Source organism: Acartia tonsa, chromosome 3, assembly GCF_053477335.1.
Source record: "Acartia tonsa isolate MP-2025a chromosome 3, ASM5347733v1, whole genome shotgun sequence".
NCBI classification, from domain to species: Eukaryota; Metazoa; Arthropoda; class Copepoda; order Calanoida; family Acartiidae; genus Acartia; species Acartia tonsa.
The window spans coordinates 51,180,899-51,198,269 of NC_137262.1; the positions used below are offsets into that span (position 1 = coordinate 51,180,899).

Below are 17,371 nucleotides of genomic sequence, written 5' to 3' on the forward strand. Positions count from 1 at the left end.
TAGGGGTTTCCTTTCCCACCTCCCCTCTCATCCTTCGATTTTTGTTACTTCACAAAGATAAAAAGTTAAACACTATTACTAGGTTCATTTTTTTATTTTGACTGACCGATTGACAAAGTGAAATACATGCTCTTTAAAGTAGGGAATCTTCCCAAAAAAATCAGCATTGTATCTCAAATAGTAGCTGATAAACTCTTCCATGTCGTTATGGACTGACTGACGAACAGGCAGGCAAAAAGAAATGCAAAATAGCTCTGCGGTTGAATACTTACTCGAAATCAATTGTGAATGGAGAATTTTTCTGCAAGTACATTCCTATTTGAGTTGGTTTCATAGGGTCTTCAGATAGGATCTCCATTAAACAGGGGTGCCGTGCTGAATTGTTTATAAAATAAGTAACAATCAAATGATCAAATGATTATAGTAATTTTGTTTTCCAATCTGAAAGATGTAATAGAATAGAGGGGGTACTTGCTATATGTAACTCTACACACGGGTTAGGGACACTGTGCCGACTTTCAATAGCGTCGGAAATATTAAAACAGCCAAATCGCTATTATAAAGCAGAAAACAATTTGTTAGCAGACAAAAAGGTCCCTAACACTTGGACCTGGTATTTGTCTGGTCATGCTAGAGACGTTATAAATGTACCTACTGCTGCTATGTCAGTTACGTTACATCAATAATAAGATTAGGGGGGAATGCCTTGGCCTAAAAATTGGCGCAACTCATTAGCATGCACAGGACTTCCGGAAAAATAATGTGCAATCAAAGGGATCGTTGTTTATCGGGCGAATGCACGCTTTACACCGCTATTATAATACGCAGTGTATGTTTCAAGTTGCGTTGAGAGGTTTAGACTCCGAAAAGACATCAAGCCCCCTAAAGGTCCTCAATCATACTACATAATCAAGTAATAGCAACAACAATTAACGTTGAACGACATAAAAAGAACATTCTGATATAATGGACTTTACAGTCTGCATTTTTTTATCATATGAAAAATAAATACATTATATATTTTCACACTACCATAATCACAATTGATATAATTTATGGTTCAAAGAAATATTTAGCAACAAATTCCAGTATGAAAATGATGATGGATAAACCAGCTCCAATCCCAACACAGATAAACAGAAATATTGTATTCTAAAATATTGAATTAATCTTAGTTAAATACCTAAACTATTAGAATCAGGTGTAGTTCACGGTAAAATCTCCCAAAATCTGCTAATTTTAAAGGCTGCTAACAGGCAAACGACGGAACGTATAAATTAAATCAACTACCCCCCCCAAAAAAAAAAAAAATCTTTCATGAACCTTCTTCCTTACATATCATTATATTTATGTACGTTCAGCCGTTTAGCAGCTGGCAGCCTTTAAAGTTCATCGATTTTTGGATATAATTATATACCGTGAATTAGACTAGATCCAAGTTTTATATCTATTTAAAAAAAATTTGCTTTAGCAAAAGTCCCCAAAGTTGTTGGGCCAACGCATAAGAAAACGTATAATAAAACTTTGGGAACAAGTGTAATAAACGGTTTATTGTCCCCTCCCTTCCTGATCTGGCGCCCAATGTTATTATATGATAAAACATGTCCTAAAGTTAAGGAATCTACACTAGTAAAATCAGATTTCTATCTTTTATAGAGTCTCAGAGAATCCGACCCTAGCTTGAGCTATCAATAATTTGATGTTACCGGAATACCCAAAACATTATTTTGAACCGAGCAGTCACCAGGCTTTGTTCTGAAAAGGATAACAAAACTAAATTAAATATTTAAAAAATAGTGCTTTTCCACAAAGTGATGGTTATGCACTTAAACACTTCCCCCCCCCCCCCCATATTTTTGAAATATTTTGAAAATTAATTCTAATTCTAATTAATTAGAACGGGTTTTTTTTAATGCTTAACCCCTGCGGTGCCCTAACCCCGCGGGCCCATCTAGCACCTAACATAACCCAGCCTAATCTGACATGTAATCAGCGTGTACTTTCTGTGAAAGCGCCAAATAAATTTACATTTAAAAAAGACTTAATTTAATCAAAAATACTTACACTAGCTTTTTAGTTGCTATAGTGCTGACTATTCCTATTTCTTTCAATATTCCCAACTGTTTCCTAAATAAAGTACAATAAAATCAAAGTTTTAAAAGAGGATAAAAAGGTTGAAGATATTTATATATATCAAGAATAGATCTATTGGGGGAAAATGATTAAACCTTTAATTATATTCTCATATTTTTTAACGTTCATATTTTGTAACATTTTTTAGAACCTAGTAATAGTGTCTAACTTTTTATCTTTGTGACGTAACAAAAATCCATCTCTTTTTTAGGGGTTTCCTTTCCCACCTCCCCTCTCATCCTTCGATTTTTGTTACTTCACAAAGATAAAAAGTTAAACACTATTACTAGGTTCATTTTTTTATTTTGACTGACCGATTGACAAAGTGAAATACATGCTCTTTAAAGTAGGGAATCTTCCCAAAAAAATCAGCATTGTATCTCAAATAGTAGCTGATAAACTCTTCCATGTCGTTATGGACTGACTGACGAACAGGCAGGCAAAAAGAAATGCAAAATAGCTCTGCGGTTGAATACTTACTCGAAATCAATTGTGAATGGAGAATTTTTCTGCAAGTACATTCCTATTTGAGTTGGTTTCATAGGGTCTTCAGATAGGATCTCCATTAAACAGGGGTGCCGTGCTGAATTGTTTATAAAATAAGTAACAATCAAATGATCAAATGATTATAGTAATTTTGTTTTCCAATCTGAAAGATGTAATAGAATAGAGGGGGTACTTGCTATATGTAACTCTACACACGGGTTAGGGACACTGTGCCGACTTTCAATAGCGTCGGAAATATTAAAACAGCCAAATCGCTATTATAAAGCAGAAAACAATTTGTTAGCAGACAAAAAGGTCCCTAACACTTGGACCAGGTATTTGTCTGGGTTATACATCTATACTTATACATCTATTCTTAAATTTATCATTTTTATAGGTTAAAATTTTTGGTTAATATTTTTTTTTAAAATAGATGTGATAATAGATTATAAATATTTTTATAAAATTTATTTTCTATTTTATATATAAAGTAAAGAATTCTTAATAAATATTAAATTTCTACCTTGATATCCAACATATTGTTCTCCTCCTGCCATTACTACGTAATTATTCTAAAAATAAAATTAGTCTATCACACATTTTTGAAACTATATTGAAAATCTAAAAGCTTTTCAAGACGGAAATTTAATTACTTAAATCCAAGCTTTTAACAAAATAATTTGGCATATTTTATAATGTTTTCTTTATCTTATACTAGCGGCTTCGCCCCTAGACTCTAGGGGCTTTACCCTGAGAGGTTTGATCAACCTAATTTTTCGTATTTTAGATTTAAAAAGAAAAAGTAAAAAAAATATTTTTTTTTTCGGGGGGGGGGGGGGGTTGGGGGTGTCCCACCCCCCAAGAAAATAGCTTAAAACCATCACAGGACCAGTAGGTATATTCCCTGAAGAGTAGAGCCCAATCAGTTCAGTGGTTACTGATATCTTAAGCTTCAGACGGACAGACAGACGGACAGACGGACAGACGGACAGACAGACGGACAGACATCGTTCTACTTTGTATTATAGATATAAGATATAATATTTTCTCTTTATTTGTTAAAACTTTTGACTATTATCTCACAATAGCATGCAGAATACAGGGATAAAGGGATGGGACAATGGGATCTAAACTCTCCTTGTGATACCTCTAAAATAACCTCAAAACAATTAGCATATCATATAAATTGAAAAAAAAGATATGGGGTGTGAGCCGAGTTTAAAATTGCTAATTTTGCACTTGTCAAATTGTAAAGTATACCTAAATGAATCGGGTTTTCAAGACAAAAAGCTTTGACACTAAAAATTAATTAATGCCCATTGCCCAATCCCTATATTCCTGTGAAACATGACTACATGAACATGAAATGAAAATATAATTACTTTAATGGCTTCCACAATTCCCTCCTCGGTCATATCAATGAGACCATAGGGTTTACCGACCACCCGCTCATCCCATATTGGTTTATAAAAACCCTAAAATATAATTCTATTTTTTTAATTTAAATCAGAATTTATAAAAACAAGGATGACAACATCCATAAAAGCGAATCTCTGAAACGGTAGGACAAACGAATTATATCACATGAAAATTGTTGTCAAAAAGGTTAAGAATCATTACTTTTTAAATGGACTTACGGACTTTTTGTTAACGATTATAGAGTTGATACGCTTTCTAAATCGTACCTAGGAATTGTCATGCAGAGTTTGAAATCGGTAGACAATTTTAACATGTCTAAATTAACGAAAACAGCTAACCGTTGCGGACGTACGGACCTACCCTAATAATGGAAAAGCTTCGCTTTTAAAAGAATTATTAGCGATGACAGAATTTTTTTTAAAATTCTATTAAGTGTATTGCTGTTTAACTAAATTAGACCCTCCCCCCCCCCGCGATCTATTAAGGTGGGAATTGGGGCCCGATCTGTAAGGGTTAAACACGCAATGGTTCATGCATGGTCAAATGAAAAGCTAGTTTAACAGTTCTGGTAAAAGCTGATTGAGAAGAGACAATTATACACACAACTTACTTCTTTGTAATATACTCTTGGGGATCATCTCAAAAAACGCCTATCTCAAAAAACGCCCATCTCTTGGGACACTTAGGGTAATGATGGAGCGAGGGGGTAGAAGGTAGGCCCACCACTTCAATTTTTTTTAAGTTAAAAAGATGTATATAAATATTCCATCGACCTTCATTGTAAATGCAATTCCTATCGGTGGTGCGGTTAGATATGCTATAGACAGACAGGCATCCTGCTACTTTTATATACAGAAAACATTATGACATTTTGTATTATTACCGTGGTATCAAATTCCATGAGACCGACCCAAAGAGTTCCTTTTGGTATGGCTAAATTTAGGTCAGTATCTGAAAATAATTTTAAACATTAATATTATTTTAGCTAAAGAGGATTAACATATTTATTCAGACATTACAATTTGTTTCGATGATGTTTGCTCTCTTCAGATATCAATTTAAGCTATTTATGTTAAACTAGAAGTAGGGTCCATACAGCCATCTTTTCGCCTTGAAGAGTGGAGAAGGGGTATGGTCATCTTTTGGCTTTAAAGAAAATACGCTTTTTTTAGAGATGTAGGGGAGATGAAATTGACATTCAAGGGCCAGATTGAAGCCTTAATTTCTACGAGAATTAAAAGTTTGAAATAATTGATTATCTAGAATATTCTGGTATCAAATATTAATTTAATGAAAGCCGTGTAATGTCTAGAAATAACAGTGTACCTTCTATTCTTCTAATCAATCAATCAACATGTTAAAAAAAGTGAGTGTACTATACCAATCACGGCAGCATTGTACAAATATAATAATAAGCAATTTGGAGAATAACATGTAATAATTATTTTAATATCATAGTAATTTTAGACGAGGATGAGTATTTTCCATTGTTTTATTCTATGTTTGTGTCTTACAAGCTGTTAGATTACTCTGGAAAAGGTGATGACGTAAAACTACAATCAACTTATATTTTTTGGGAGGGTTGATATTTTTTCCTGGGACGAATAATTAGAAACATTTCTGGAATCTAAATTTAGCTTTATTGTTAATGAGAAACATATCGGTCAAGGGTAAAAAAAGAGAACTTAAGGCACAGACATAAAGACATCCTTTTAATTTCATAAATGGATTTAATACAGACTAATATATTGGTGACTTTGAGAGCAGATTCGCTGTTTTAAATGTTTACTTAGAATGTCCTGGAGTTGTTTTATTGGCAGAACCAGTTCTTTTCTAATTATAAAAAGAAATATGTTAACACTAAACAGTTATATTTTGTACTTACTTGAATTGTTCAAATTTAGTCAAATGAATTAAATAAACTATATAACTAATTGTTGTATTTAATCGTGATTTCTAATCTGATAAAAAAACATAATTCGGTGCTTAATATTTAGACAAAAATTAAATAAATTTTAGACATTAAAAAAGTATGGATGTTATTAAAAATAACAAAACAATAAAAAATTGTAGGGATCTAAAGGGATCAAACAACGACCGATAAATTGACATCCCCAATGATGACACAAAAAATTATCCCTTCTGTAGATTATAATTAGTAGTTAAAACGTTTTAACACTCAACTAAATTAAATAAAAGTCTCCAAGGTTATTAAGCTAACGAAGAATAAAACGTTTTTATATGACTTTGTATTCTAGTGTGTGTAATTTTCCAAGGTCCCATTTCTCCCTGAGATAATTGGCTATTATAAAACCAATCCAATGCTTTCCTATAAAATCTGACCTTGTTAAAGAGGTAGTAAGTTCGGCATTATAAGTTTCAACAAAAAAGTATCCAGTCAAGAGAAACGTCAGCATGATTATTCTCCACGAATATTTGTATCTAAATTAAAACAATTAATAAAACTATTGAAGAAAAAAAATCAAATAAGTACTATGTGAATCAGAAAGACGCGCAAATGAATATTTTATAAGGACTATGGGAATAGTCCCTTTCGTAACATCGCACCATAAGGGGCGATTTGTCGTATTTTGAAAATGGCTTTTTATAGGTTATTTTAGGTTAGGTTAGGTTATACTGGGTTAGGTGATTGCCCCACAGGGTTAGGTAATTGGCCCCGCAGGGTTAGAGCCACCCGCAGGGGCTAGAAATAGGAGAAAAGCTACTAAGAAAAATACGAAGAATCGCCCCATAAGGTGCGATGTTACGAAAGGGACTATACCCAGGACTATTATTTCCAATACAAATATCTTTTTAAGCACTACTTTTATTCCTAAGATATAATATATACTAGATACAGAAATAGCGATAAACAATTCACAAAATGATTTGCAACATTAATTTTTAAAAATTTTAATGGTTCAACTATATGGCATTTAAAGAAAGTGACCATGATTGACAAAATAAAGACATGCACTATTTGAAAGTATGTATATTTTTAAATCAAATGATATGTTGACCATTTAATATTAGTCGTCAATGGTGACATGATATCGATAATGCAACGACATTTTATGATTCTAATAACATTATGATGTTTTCCTAGAAAAGGTGACCAAGTAAAACATTATCAAGTTTTGCTTCTAAATGAACCTAGATACTTTCTTCTTGTTCTAATATTTTTTTCCAGTATGGAAGCAAACCCGATCTAAATCCGCTGTAATAGAATCGGTTCTAAGCCATACTGAAAAATCAAGTATCGTATCTTTAGAGGCTAACAAAACTGGTTTTAATCTTGTAATTTTACATTTTAATACCATCAAAATCTGTTTATAATAATGATGCGATAAATAACTATTATTTGTAATATGTAGTGTACTGTTTGACATTTTAAAAAACAATTTTTAAAACTTTTGTTTTTTTGTAATAATTCATATTCCAAAATTATATCATAAATATATTCATTAAATGGATTTACATATTATTTTACACTGACGTAAATTACATAATTGGTTATTTTGGTAGTTTTGTAGCAAAGCTACTTTACAAGTTAACCTTTTTCATTTATCATAAAAGAGGGAGGAGGTGAAAAAAATAGTCACAAACCTGTATCGATATTGTTAAAGCTTCCCAAAAATACAGCTCATTTGGACCAACAATTTAGGAAATCTTTATCACAAGACAAAAAAAAATTCTAATTTATCTCATAGATTTAAAATCTTTTCAAAAATATTAGTATACTTATAGTAAACCCTGCAAGTAAAAAATATGTTCTGTATAAAGTCAGACCGTAAATTGACATTAAAATCTATACATACCTAAACTTTATATCCTCTTTTTTAAAGCTTTGCTACTTTCAGATATTGGTATCCTTGTTTTATACGTTTATGTCCTAATAATTTTGATATTTTCTAGGTATGTTTGTAAATTTGTAAACACCGCGGGAATTCAATTATTTTACTCACAATTTACGAGTTTATTCAGGTAATTTCATTAATATATATTAAATGAATATTTTTTTAATTGTTATGCCCATATTTTACATTTATTTGTAGTTTTTATTTTTGTATCATACAAAATTAGTCGGTTTAAGTTTCAGAATAACTTAAACAAGACGTAAGGGAAACGAATCTTTATAGAACACTTAATGTTTTGGACAACAATTAAAATCTATACCTCTTTTCTTCTAGTAGAAAGTTATTTGTAGTAAATATAGATCTGAGTATAAAACCGATAAGATCATTGAAAACTTCAACTTTCTCGTTTCCCATCATATCCTTCTCTTCTCTGATATAACCATATAATTTAAATCATATTTTTTTCTGGTGGTCGATAAGCTGATAAGGCTTTTAGGTTTTAAATACGAAATGGTAAATTAAAAGAGAAAAGGACGAAATGATAGGGGGTAGGGAAGTAACAGAATTGGTTTTTGGTAGCGAAACTACTTTATGATTTGTTTTGTCTGATTGTTCATCAATCAGTCCGTTTATCAGCTGCTTTTCGAGATATTTTGTATAGATTTTCCATGCAAATGAATTAATTTGTCCGTCGGTCAATCATTCATGTTACAAAATAAAAATATCAAAAAAATATAAAAAATACTTGAGAAAGGTTTCGTGATATTTTTTCTCCAATATATATATTCTTTATTTAAACAAATGCATCTTATATCTCCTTGTTCGTATTCCTATCTTCGCTACTTATTATTGTTGTCATCCTTGTACCATCAAAGGTACCATTATGTTGGATTTTATTTGATATGGTAAATTCCTATATGAAAAATAGGATAAAAAGCATATGAATAAAGTAAGCAATAAAATTGTAATTCCCATAGCTAGCCAAAGGTCCTGAAATTAGAAATCAATTTGAGTTATATTCGAACAAGAATGTTAATAACCAAAAAATCAAAACTCTAAAATCAGACGGAAGGACAAACAAACATTAGCCCTTTGCAGAACATAAATTTATACGTCTAAAAAAATGTATGTGAATTTTAAGCAAAATTGCTTGGATATCATATTTAGGGACATAATTACATTTCTAGGGCTAAGTTTTAGAGATTCTAGACTGATAATAGTTTACCTAGTTGCCCAAGTAATCGTAAACCAAAAAAAGATGAATAGAATAATTATATCATGTAAAAAAGGCTGTCAATTTGCCTAACCCTGCGGGAAAATCACCAAACCCAACCTAACCTAACCTAACCTAAAATAACCTATCAAAAGCTACTGTGAAAATACGACGAAACGCCCCTTTAGAGGCGTTGTCACGAAAGGAACTATACCCCTTTAATCTTACTTTGGTGAGAGTTTTGAAGTAAGCCAGGTAAGAAAAATCATTGCCGCCAGGTCTAGGAACTATCAGCAGCGACCTCTGCAAAGCCATTGACCCTCCAAAATCTGCTACCTGCAATTAAGATATAAGTAATTAGATAATGTGTCAGTAGGAGATAATTAGCTCTGAAACAAAGAAATAATGGGGGGAGGGGGAAGTGAGGTTAGAATTTGAACTTAACTCGAATATTAAGATACAATGTCAACTATCTTTATAGACTGGATAATAAAGAAATATTAAAATTCTTTATAAATAGCCTGACGCACTTTCTCTAATTTTTCATATGAAATACTTTTTATATTTCCAGCGCAGCAACTCATAATATAATTTCATATAGTTCTATATAAAAGCGGCTACAACAGGCCTCTAAGAGAAAAAAAAATATATGTTTTTAGGTGGGCGATTTCCCTAAGGAAATTGGAGTTACCCTCCTCCCAAATAGTTTTAAACTTATTCTTGACAGACAGACACACAAAGAGACATCCTTTTACTTTTATATAAACATAATCTTACCTGTCCTCTATTATAAGTTAAAGAAAGATCAGATAGAGCAATATCCACCTCTTTAGCCTCCAACATCCCAATCATTCCGTTGTGAGTCACTTTATGCCCGTTTACAAATATTGGCTTTTGCAGCTAAATAGGAAAAAGATTTAATTTTTAGTAGTAAATTACAGATTAATTTCCAGATTGTTGTAATACATTTTTTCACCAATTAAAAGTAACAGTTTTTCTACATAATTAATGTTTTTTTAACAAATAAAAAAGGTAATAAATAAAGATAAGGATATAAAGAATAATTTTATGTATTACAAATTATAATGTCTAGACGAAGTGTCTAAAAAAAATCACCCTTGTGACGTCATAAAAATGAGGGATTTTCCATCTCTTTTTTAGGGGTTTTCTTTCCCATTTCCCCTCACATCTCCCTCATTTTTATGACGTCACATGGCTGGTTTTTAAGACACTTTCTTAAAGTTTATTTAAAAATTTAAAATCACGAAACCTTTTAATAAACAAGAACTTTATGTAATAGGATATTTATGATAATTAAATTACATTTTTTCACCAATTGAAGTAACAGTGTGTTTAAGAAAAAAGGCATCATAAAGATAATAATAAAAAAAAAGTAATTGGATATACTGGCAAAAATATAGACATATACTTCATAATAATTTTTTAAAAATTCACGAAACCTTTTAATAAATAAGAACTAAATTGAATTACATTGGTTTCTGTTTTTTAACTTTTCTTTTTCCGTCCAACAAATTTATTATAATTGTAAAGTAGATTATCTACTCAAATTAAACCAAACCTGCGAACCATACATCCCATCTTTGCTAGGTGTTATTTTATATGTAAAATTCATCTCGTTGGCCATGATGTTAAAAATATCACCAAGCGCGCCCTCAAACCTCCCATTTGCTACCCTAAAAATAACATACTTTTTTAATGGCCATAAATTATTGCATAACCAGTAGGAAAATCTCTGAAAAGTAGTACCAAATCGGTCCAGCAGTTAATGAGATCTTTTAAACTTCGTTTGAAAGGTCATACGGACGGACTGGCAGATGGAATTTGTTTTATTTTGTATAATTGATAAGGCATTTCTAATTTTTCTTTGGTGCACATATAAACACATCCTTATACTAAAGTAACAGGATGTCTGTTTGTCTGTTTGTGTGTTTGTGTATTTGTGTGTTTGTGTGTCTGTCTGTGTGTTTGTACCGAAGGATCTCTCTAACCGCTGAACCGATCGGGTTCTCCTTAACAGGGTAGTTTCTCATAGGTCCCGGGAAGGTTTATAACTATTTTGGGGAAGGGTACCACCACCCTCCCAAGAGAAATCACAATAAATCGAAATTTTTTTCCTTGAATAGAGACACCTACTTAACATTGCAAAGTATCGTAGCAATTCAATAGAGACTCCATCGCAACATTGCAAGGTATCTTATTATTTTTTTTTAAATCAAACATCAGTCAAGTGCCACTAGAGGCCTCTAGGGGCGTAGCCGCTAGTCCTTATCATAAAGTATCAGGATGTTTGTTTGTCTTTGTCTCTGTTTTTCTGTTTGTACCGAAGGATATCGCTAACCGCTGAACCGATCGGGTTCTCCTTAACAGGGTAGCCTCTCATAGGTCCCGGGGAGGTTTATTTTGGGGGAGGGTACCACCAACCTCCCTAGAGAAATCGACCAAAAAAAACGCCGCCCTGCGGACAATTTTGCAATTAACTAAAAACATAACTAATATATTGAAAAAAAAACAATTTTATGTGTCCCTAGAGACCTCTAGGGGCGTAGCCGCATGTAGACAAACGGTTGTCAACAAAATGACGCTATTCAAATAATGAAAACGATTTCACTAATATGTTTTAATAACATGTATAATCACGAAACTTTTACAATAATTCTAAAAACCCAATTAATTTAAATAAAACTTACGTTAGATAAGGAGCTTGTGCAACATATCCTATTGTAAGCACCAAACCATGCAAATCAATCCTAAATACAGTTGTAAAATTATACGACATTTTTTATTCAAAGTGTTTCCCCCCTTTACTTTAGAAATAGTTTAAAATGGGGGAGGGGAGTTAGGTTAGGTTTGATTAAATTTGGTAGAGGGTAACCACGCATATACTTTGCAGGTTTTGGGCCCCAGACAAGGTTTTAATTAAAAAAGTATCCTAACAACCTCCCCCCCCCCTTTTTTTAAAATTTATTTAAATAAAATATATAATGTTTTCAAAGACTGGTCGACCCTTGACGTGCACAACCTTAAACCTTGTAGAAAAGCTTCGCTCTCAAAAAACTATTCAAATTTACCTATTCTGATTGTTTTTGGAACTCCTTATGTCTATTTGCTTCAAAAAAGATATTTTACTGAAGGTTGCCTACAAAAGAAATATCAGAAGGGTAAAATTTTAGATTGAAAAAATCGATGAATATGTGACTGATAAGATCTGGAAAACAACATGAAGGAGGTTTCCCTCAACGTGTCTTGTCGAACACATAAACCCCATAACCCCCCCCCCCCCTTACTTTGAAATTTGGAGAATGGGTTCTGGGGTTAGTTAGTTAGACTAGGTTATATTCGGTACATGAAAGCCCTGCAGGGAGAAAATTTCGCGAATAGGCCCCGCAGGGTTGGGCACCCCGCAAGGGTTAGAAATACAAAAACTACCCTAAATCTCAAAATCTTTAATGAATAAGTTAAATTCTTAATCGAAACCAAAAATAATCTAAAAGTGCTATTAATATAGGTAAGAAATTATTAAGTTTTAAATAACTGAAACATAGTGCAAATACTTTAATTTCAAATAAAAACTACCAATTTAGAAAACATAATGGTAGAAAAACTTCACTAAAAATATTAACGCATTAAAGTGTTTTATCTACCTTGATGTCTATGGCATGAAAAAGATTTGAATTTTGATCTATTAAATATTTTGTATTGTTTACTCCATTCATTGAGAACCTAATAAATAAGATAAAAATAAAATAATAAAATCTTTTTATAAAAGTTGTGTTTTTAATCATATTTTATTATTTCTAAGAAAACCAATGCAAAAAGAAAGTATTTGAATGTAATATATGAATTTAAAAGTAAAATTTGTCATTGAATCCGCCAAAAAATAAGAAAGTTGATTACGTACAACAGTTCCAACGCGTAAAATAAGTCTTTTTCGCGCCTTTATTTGCACTGCGAGATAACTGTGCATTTATTAGTAATTGCAATTCAGATTATTTGTAGGCCATCTTCTGTCGGTTAAAATTTTGCGAGTATAAACTTTAATGTATGCCTTAAACCGCTTGGCCGTTTGAACACTTTACCAGGAACATTTTCCATGAAGTGCACTAGGTCCAAGGTTTAGTTGTAGAGAAGCTTTGTATAAGGAAGATATTACCTCAGAACAAAATCTGATTTGTCAGTACAGAATATAGCTGTAGAATAGGATATTCTTAATGTGTCCTGAAAGTAATGGATTTATTATTACCTGGATCTTACACTAGATTATCATGTACTCTCTTAAAGTGAAACTTGTAGCTATCAAAAATTCACTTACTTCCTTTACCCCATTTACTTCCCTCTTCAGGATTGACCAACTGACCTAAATTGACGACAATTTTCCCCCTGTCAAAATATCCACGTATATTCTACATCCATTTTGAAAGTGGTTAGGAGGTGGATAGATTTCCCCTTTCTTAAAATATACAATATACATATATCTAGCCTACTATTTTCTTTCAAAGTTCCTAAAAAAAGATTAATTTCTCTCTTACTATTGCCTAGTTAATTTGAACTTTTAACCTATGAATCTTTAGGAAACCATTAGAAATGTTGGCTATTCAATCTAACGAAGTATGCGACTTTTACTCTAAAAAAAGTCAAATTGAAATAAAAAAAACTATATGTTGATAATCTTTATGTATTTTGGTAAAACAAACTGTATCAAGACCCTTTTAGTGTTAATTGTTGTGGTATTATAAAAGCAAAAATGTCTATTTTAAATGAAGGCATTTTAAAAAATTTATTGGTATAATTGATAGTTTAAGATTTTATAAAGACCTCTTTTCAACCTCTTAACTATTTTGCTTATTAAGTGCATAAATTTGTTTGTATTATTATTAAAATCGATATTGCATGGATTTATTGTTGAGGAAAATATAAAATTTTTGTTATTTTGTTTGTTTTCAAACACAATTTTAAGATGTAATTTTAATTTTAAAAATCTACCGAAAAAGTCACCGTAGATTTTCATCTGAAATTATTTAAACATCAAAACTTTTGGGTTCATTGATTAATAAAAAGTATTTCTCTTACTGTAAACATTCTTTCTGATTGGACACACACACATAGACTTTTACCATCAAGGACTTTCAAGCTTTTTTTAATTAGGGTTAACTGAGACGTTTCAAAGGATCAAGAGGGGTAATCTTATGTATCTTTCAAAGTTTTGAGGATGATGAAATGTGGAGTTTCGAAGATTTTCTTTTCTAAACTAAACAAAAGTGAGTTTGTACATAATATGAAACTGGTTTGATTCCTGTGGATAATTAACAGAAGCTGGCCAGGCTGAAAACTTATTTCTTGTATTCATTCGAATTGTACATTCTATATCCGCGGAAAGCCGTTTATAATACGGTGAGAGAAATAACTATTACCTCTCTAGGAAGATTACAAAACAATAGTGTTGTAGAATTTTGGGTAACCTCAGACATATCCTAAAAATATCAAAATGAATAACACTTTGTTTTGTCTAATTATAATGTTGACACGAATTTTGTAAATATTTTGATTTATTCCTTTTTTCTGGCTTACAAGACCTAACTATAGAAAAACCTCGCTAGCAACACAATATATGCAAACAAATATAAATACTCAGGGATCTAAAGGGATAAGACATTGGCTGATAAATTAATGTACATTTTACTTCACCAATAGTGATACACAAAGTTATGTAAATTAAAATAAATGATTTAAACGTTAGAACACTCAACTTATGAACCAACCATTGATAATTCAATAAAAGTCCCCAAAGTTGTTAACCCAAAGAATAAGATACGCTTTTATAAAACTTTGGAGACCAGTATAATAAACAGGCTAATGTCACCTCCCTTCCTGATAAATACTACCTTGACAGCCCTTAGAGAATATTGTCTGCTGTAGAATAATTCATTGAAAGAAAATATTAGATCATCAGAGAGCTCACAGTCAACCATGTAAATAACTGAAACAAAGACAATTAAAGCCCAAATTGTGTTAAAATTGTGTCAAAATGATCCACGTGACGTAATAAAATGAGGGAGATGAGAGGAGAAGTGGGGAAAAAACCCTGAAAAAGAGAGGGATAATCCCTCATTTTTATTACGTCACATGGATCATTTTTGACACAATTTTAACACAATTTAGGCTTCGTCAAAAAAGAGTTTCATGAAAAAATTAATGAATATCTGATTGATTCTTGATATGTTGAATTTTTTGTATAAAAGTTGACCGTGGTTACGCCCCTAGAGACTTACACTCTCAATTTAAGTTTTAAAAAAGATCATTTCTGATTAATCTTGGTAGGGATTCCTTGGACCTATAAAAAGCTTAATAACAACTATATTGGTGCAGCAGTTAGCAAAATCATTTGTTACATACAAACAAGCAGACATCCTGTTACTTTTATTTCATGTTTGTTTCTTTAACTTGTTGTTTTCTTCACATTTCAGGCATTTATATTTATGCCTTTCCATTTTTTTAGAAGCTCTGTGTTACTCATAGGTATTTCCTAGTCTTCTAGCTTTATACAGTAAAAAATGCAGTGAAATATATGAGAATACCTTTATTTATATTTGTATTACCAAACATGTAATTTCCTGGATACAGGAATTAGGCAATGGGGTAAAATAATCTTCCCAAAATTACTATGTCATAAATTCTGTCTTTGCTAGCTACTAAAAACTAGGAGGAAGTAGAAGCCTCAAACTTTAATTCTGACCTGATTGATATAATGTTGGATTTATCATTTGAATAGTATCAACATGGCGCAGGTAATCCAATGATGACTGACAACCACTCTTAAATATAAAATAAAAAATCAGCACAATTATATCGATTCCTAGATTTTTAGGTTTTCGTGATTTTCTCGATTCCTATTCAGGATTGACGTCTGAAATTATCATGGATTGAATATGCTCATATTTTACATATGTGTATCAAGTTTCATTAAGATTTGTATATTAATTAAGGTGCTAGATGATTCCTAGTTTTTTTTAAGTTTTCGTGATTTTAAAGGTTTTGTGATAAGGTTTCATGATTTTCTTATCTTGTCATTTAAAAGAAATTAAACGATGTTAAAAATCCAAGGGCAATTTATTCAAGATAGGTGATCGTCCCTCAAAAATTTTTTTAAAAACAAGCATGGGATATACTTTTTTAGGGGAGCGGAGTTATGACACCAAATATCTGCCTTCTCCCCTTGGACCTTCTTCATATCACTTATCAAACCTTCATTTCTAAATAGCAAAACCTATTTGTTATTATTATATTACCTGTTTTATAAAATAAAAAATAAGAAAAGCTAATAAAATAATTTTACTGGCTTGGTTCATTTTTCACACACACCTAAACATGACTGAGGCATATTTACTAAATGGTTTTTATTGGACTCATGCATGTAAACATAATGCTTAACAAGAATGGATATAGATAATAAAAACATAACTTTTAATAAACAAATATAACATAAACCATAGCACACATACTACCGAGGCTTAACATGTAGAATATTTATAAGGTGATTGGTTCGAATCTCTGCTCAACACTTCATCATAACAAACGACGTTTAAAATAGTGTATAGTGCTGCTCTGTCAGATGCGCGATATTAATAGTTAATTGACAATGCCTTGACCAAACTCACCACTACGTACAGTTAGGAATTTCAAAAACGGTCGTGCAATCAAAAAGTCGGTTGTTTGATGTGTAATACTTTTCCTAATACCTCGGGTGATTTGAAGTTATCCTATTCTAATAATGAAATTATGATTATTCTATTCCATTAGTGACATAAGTTTTACTGATTCGTATATTAAATCTTTTAAAATCATTAAATCTGGTATTGAAAAAAAATTAGCCGTCAATTATAGAGTAGCTTTGCTACAAAAAAAAGACATAAATACCTTAAATATGGTAATGTTTTTCATAATTTTATAGGCCTAAGTTATTTTCATTGTCTTGCTGTCGGTTTTAATTGAGTACCAGAGAGACAAATATTATTATTATTCATATACACTGTAAAATTTAATTTCCTTTCTAAGTAATATAAATCTTACCCGTTTCTGATGTTACAGCATGCCTCTGCAGGGGCAGTTGTCCACCATACTTTTAGGCTTTTCGCAGCAACACAGCTTTATTGCCATGCACTATGATGAGACTATCATTAAAAGCAACTGCTTTTATTCAACTTGCTTTTGTTCTGCAGCAGCTGAAACCGCAGATAAACTTTAAAAG

General features: G+C 31.6%; 3 protein-coding genes and 1 long non-coding RNA gene across 13 annotated transcripts in view; 1 reads left to right on the forward strand and 3 right to left on the reverse strand.

Annotated features, from left to right (window-relative positions):
• LOC145314526 (uncharacterized) overlaps positions 1–17,371 on the forward strand; it is a 330,684-nt gene that overhangs the window by 161,093 nt on the left and 152,220 nt on the right. The window lies entirely within an intron of this gene.
• LOC145312935 (uncharacterized) lies at positions 1,054–8,321 on the reverse strand. The gene is made up of 10 exons (XM_080152144.1): positions 8,215–8,321; positions 6,382–6,480; positions 5,828–5,871; positions 4,922–4,989; positions 4,002–4,094; positions 3,143–3,191; positions 2,614–2,716; positions 2,065–2,127; positions 1,707–1,755; positions 1,054–1,152 (listed from the first exon to the last, which is right to left on the reverse strand). The coding sequence occupies exons 1-10, from the start codon at positions 8,310–8,312 to the stop codon at positions 1,054–1,056; spliced, it is 765 nt and encodes a 254-aa protein (XP_080008270.1). The 5' UTR covers positions 8,313–8,321.
• Positions 9,561–14,593, reverse strand: LOC145312936 (glutamate receptor ionotropic, kainate glr-3-like). The gene is made up of 8 exons (XM_080152145.1): positions 14,538–14,593; positions 13,280–13,344; positions 12,771–12,849; positions 12,198–12,265; positions 11,817–11,876; positions 10,688–10,802; positions 9,886–10,008; positions 9,561–9,590 (listed from the first exon to the last, which is right to left on the reverse strand). Exons 3-8 carry the CDS (start codon positions 12,840–12,842, stop codon positions 9,561–9,563), a joined length of 468 nt encoding a protein of 155 aa, XP_080008271.1. The 5' UTR covers positions 12,843–12,849; positions 13,280–13,344; positions 14,538–14,593.
• On the reverse strand, positions 15,007–16,481 carry LOC145315291 (uncharacterized). The gene is made up of 3 exons (XR_013878010.1): positions 16,413–16,481; positions 15,860–15,938; positions 15,007–15,103 (listed from the first exon to the last, which is right to left on the reverse strand). It is a non-coding gene; the product is annotated as an uncharacterized LOC145315291 (long non-coding RNA).

Bases quoted from the DNA above. Each gene is read 5' to 3' on its own strand.
- LOC145312935 (XM_080152144.1), bottom strand. From the start codon at position 8,312: ATGATGGGAAACGAGAAAGTTGAAGTTTTCAATGATCTTATCGGTTTT. The intron at 6,481-8,214 runs GTATAGATTTTA...GTTTTAATTTAG, and splicing joins TTTCTACTAGAAGAAAAGAG to ATACAAATATTCGTGGAGAA. The intron at 3,192-4,001 runs GTAATTATATTT...TTTTATTTTTAG, and splicing joins GAATTGTGGAAGCCATTAAA to AATAATTACGTAGTAATGGC.
- LOC145312936 (XM_080152145.1), bottom strand. From the start codon at position 12,842: ATGAATGGAGTAAACAATACAAAATATTTAATAGATCAAAATTCAAAT. The intron at 12,266-12,770 runs GTAGATAAAACA...TTTCTTTTGTAG, and splicing joins TTCATGCCATAGACATCAAG to GCAACCTTCAGTAAAATATC. The intron at 9,591-9,885 runs GTAAGATTATGT...TTTATTATCCAG, and splicing joins TAACTTATAATAGAGGACAG to TCTATAAAGATAGTTGACAT.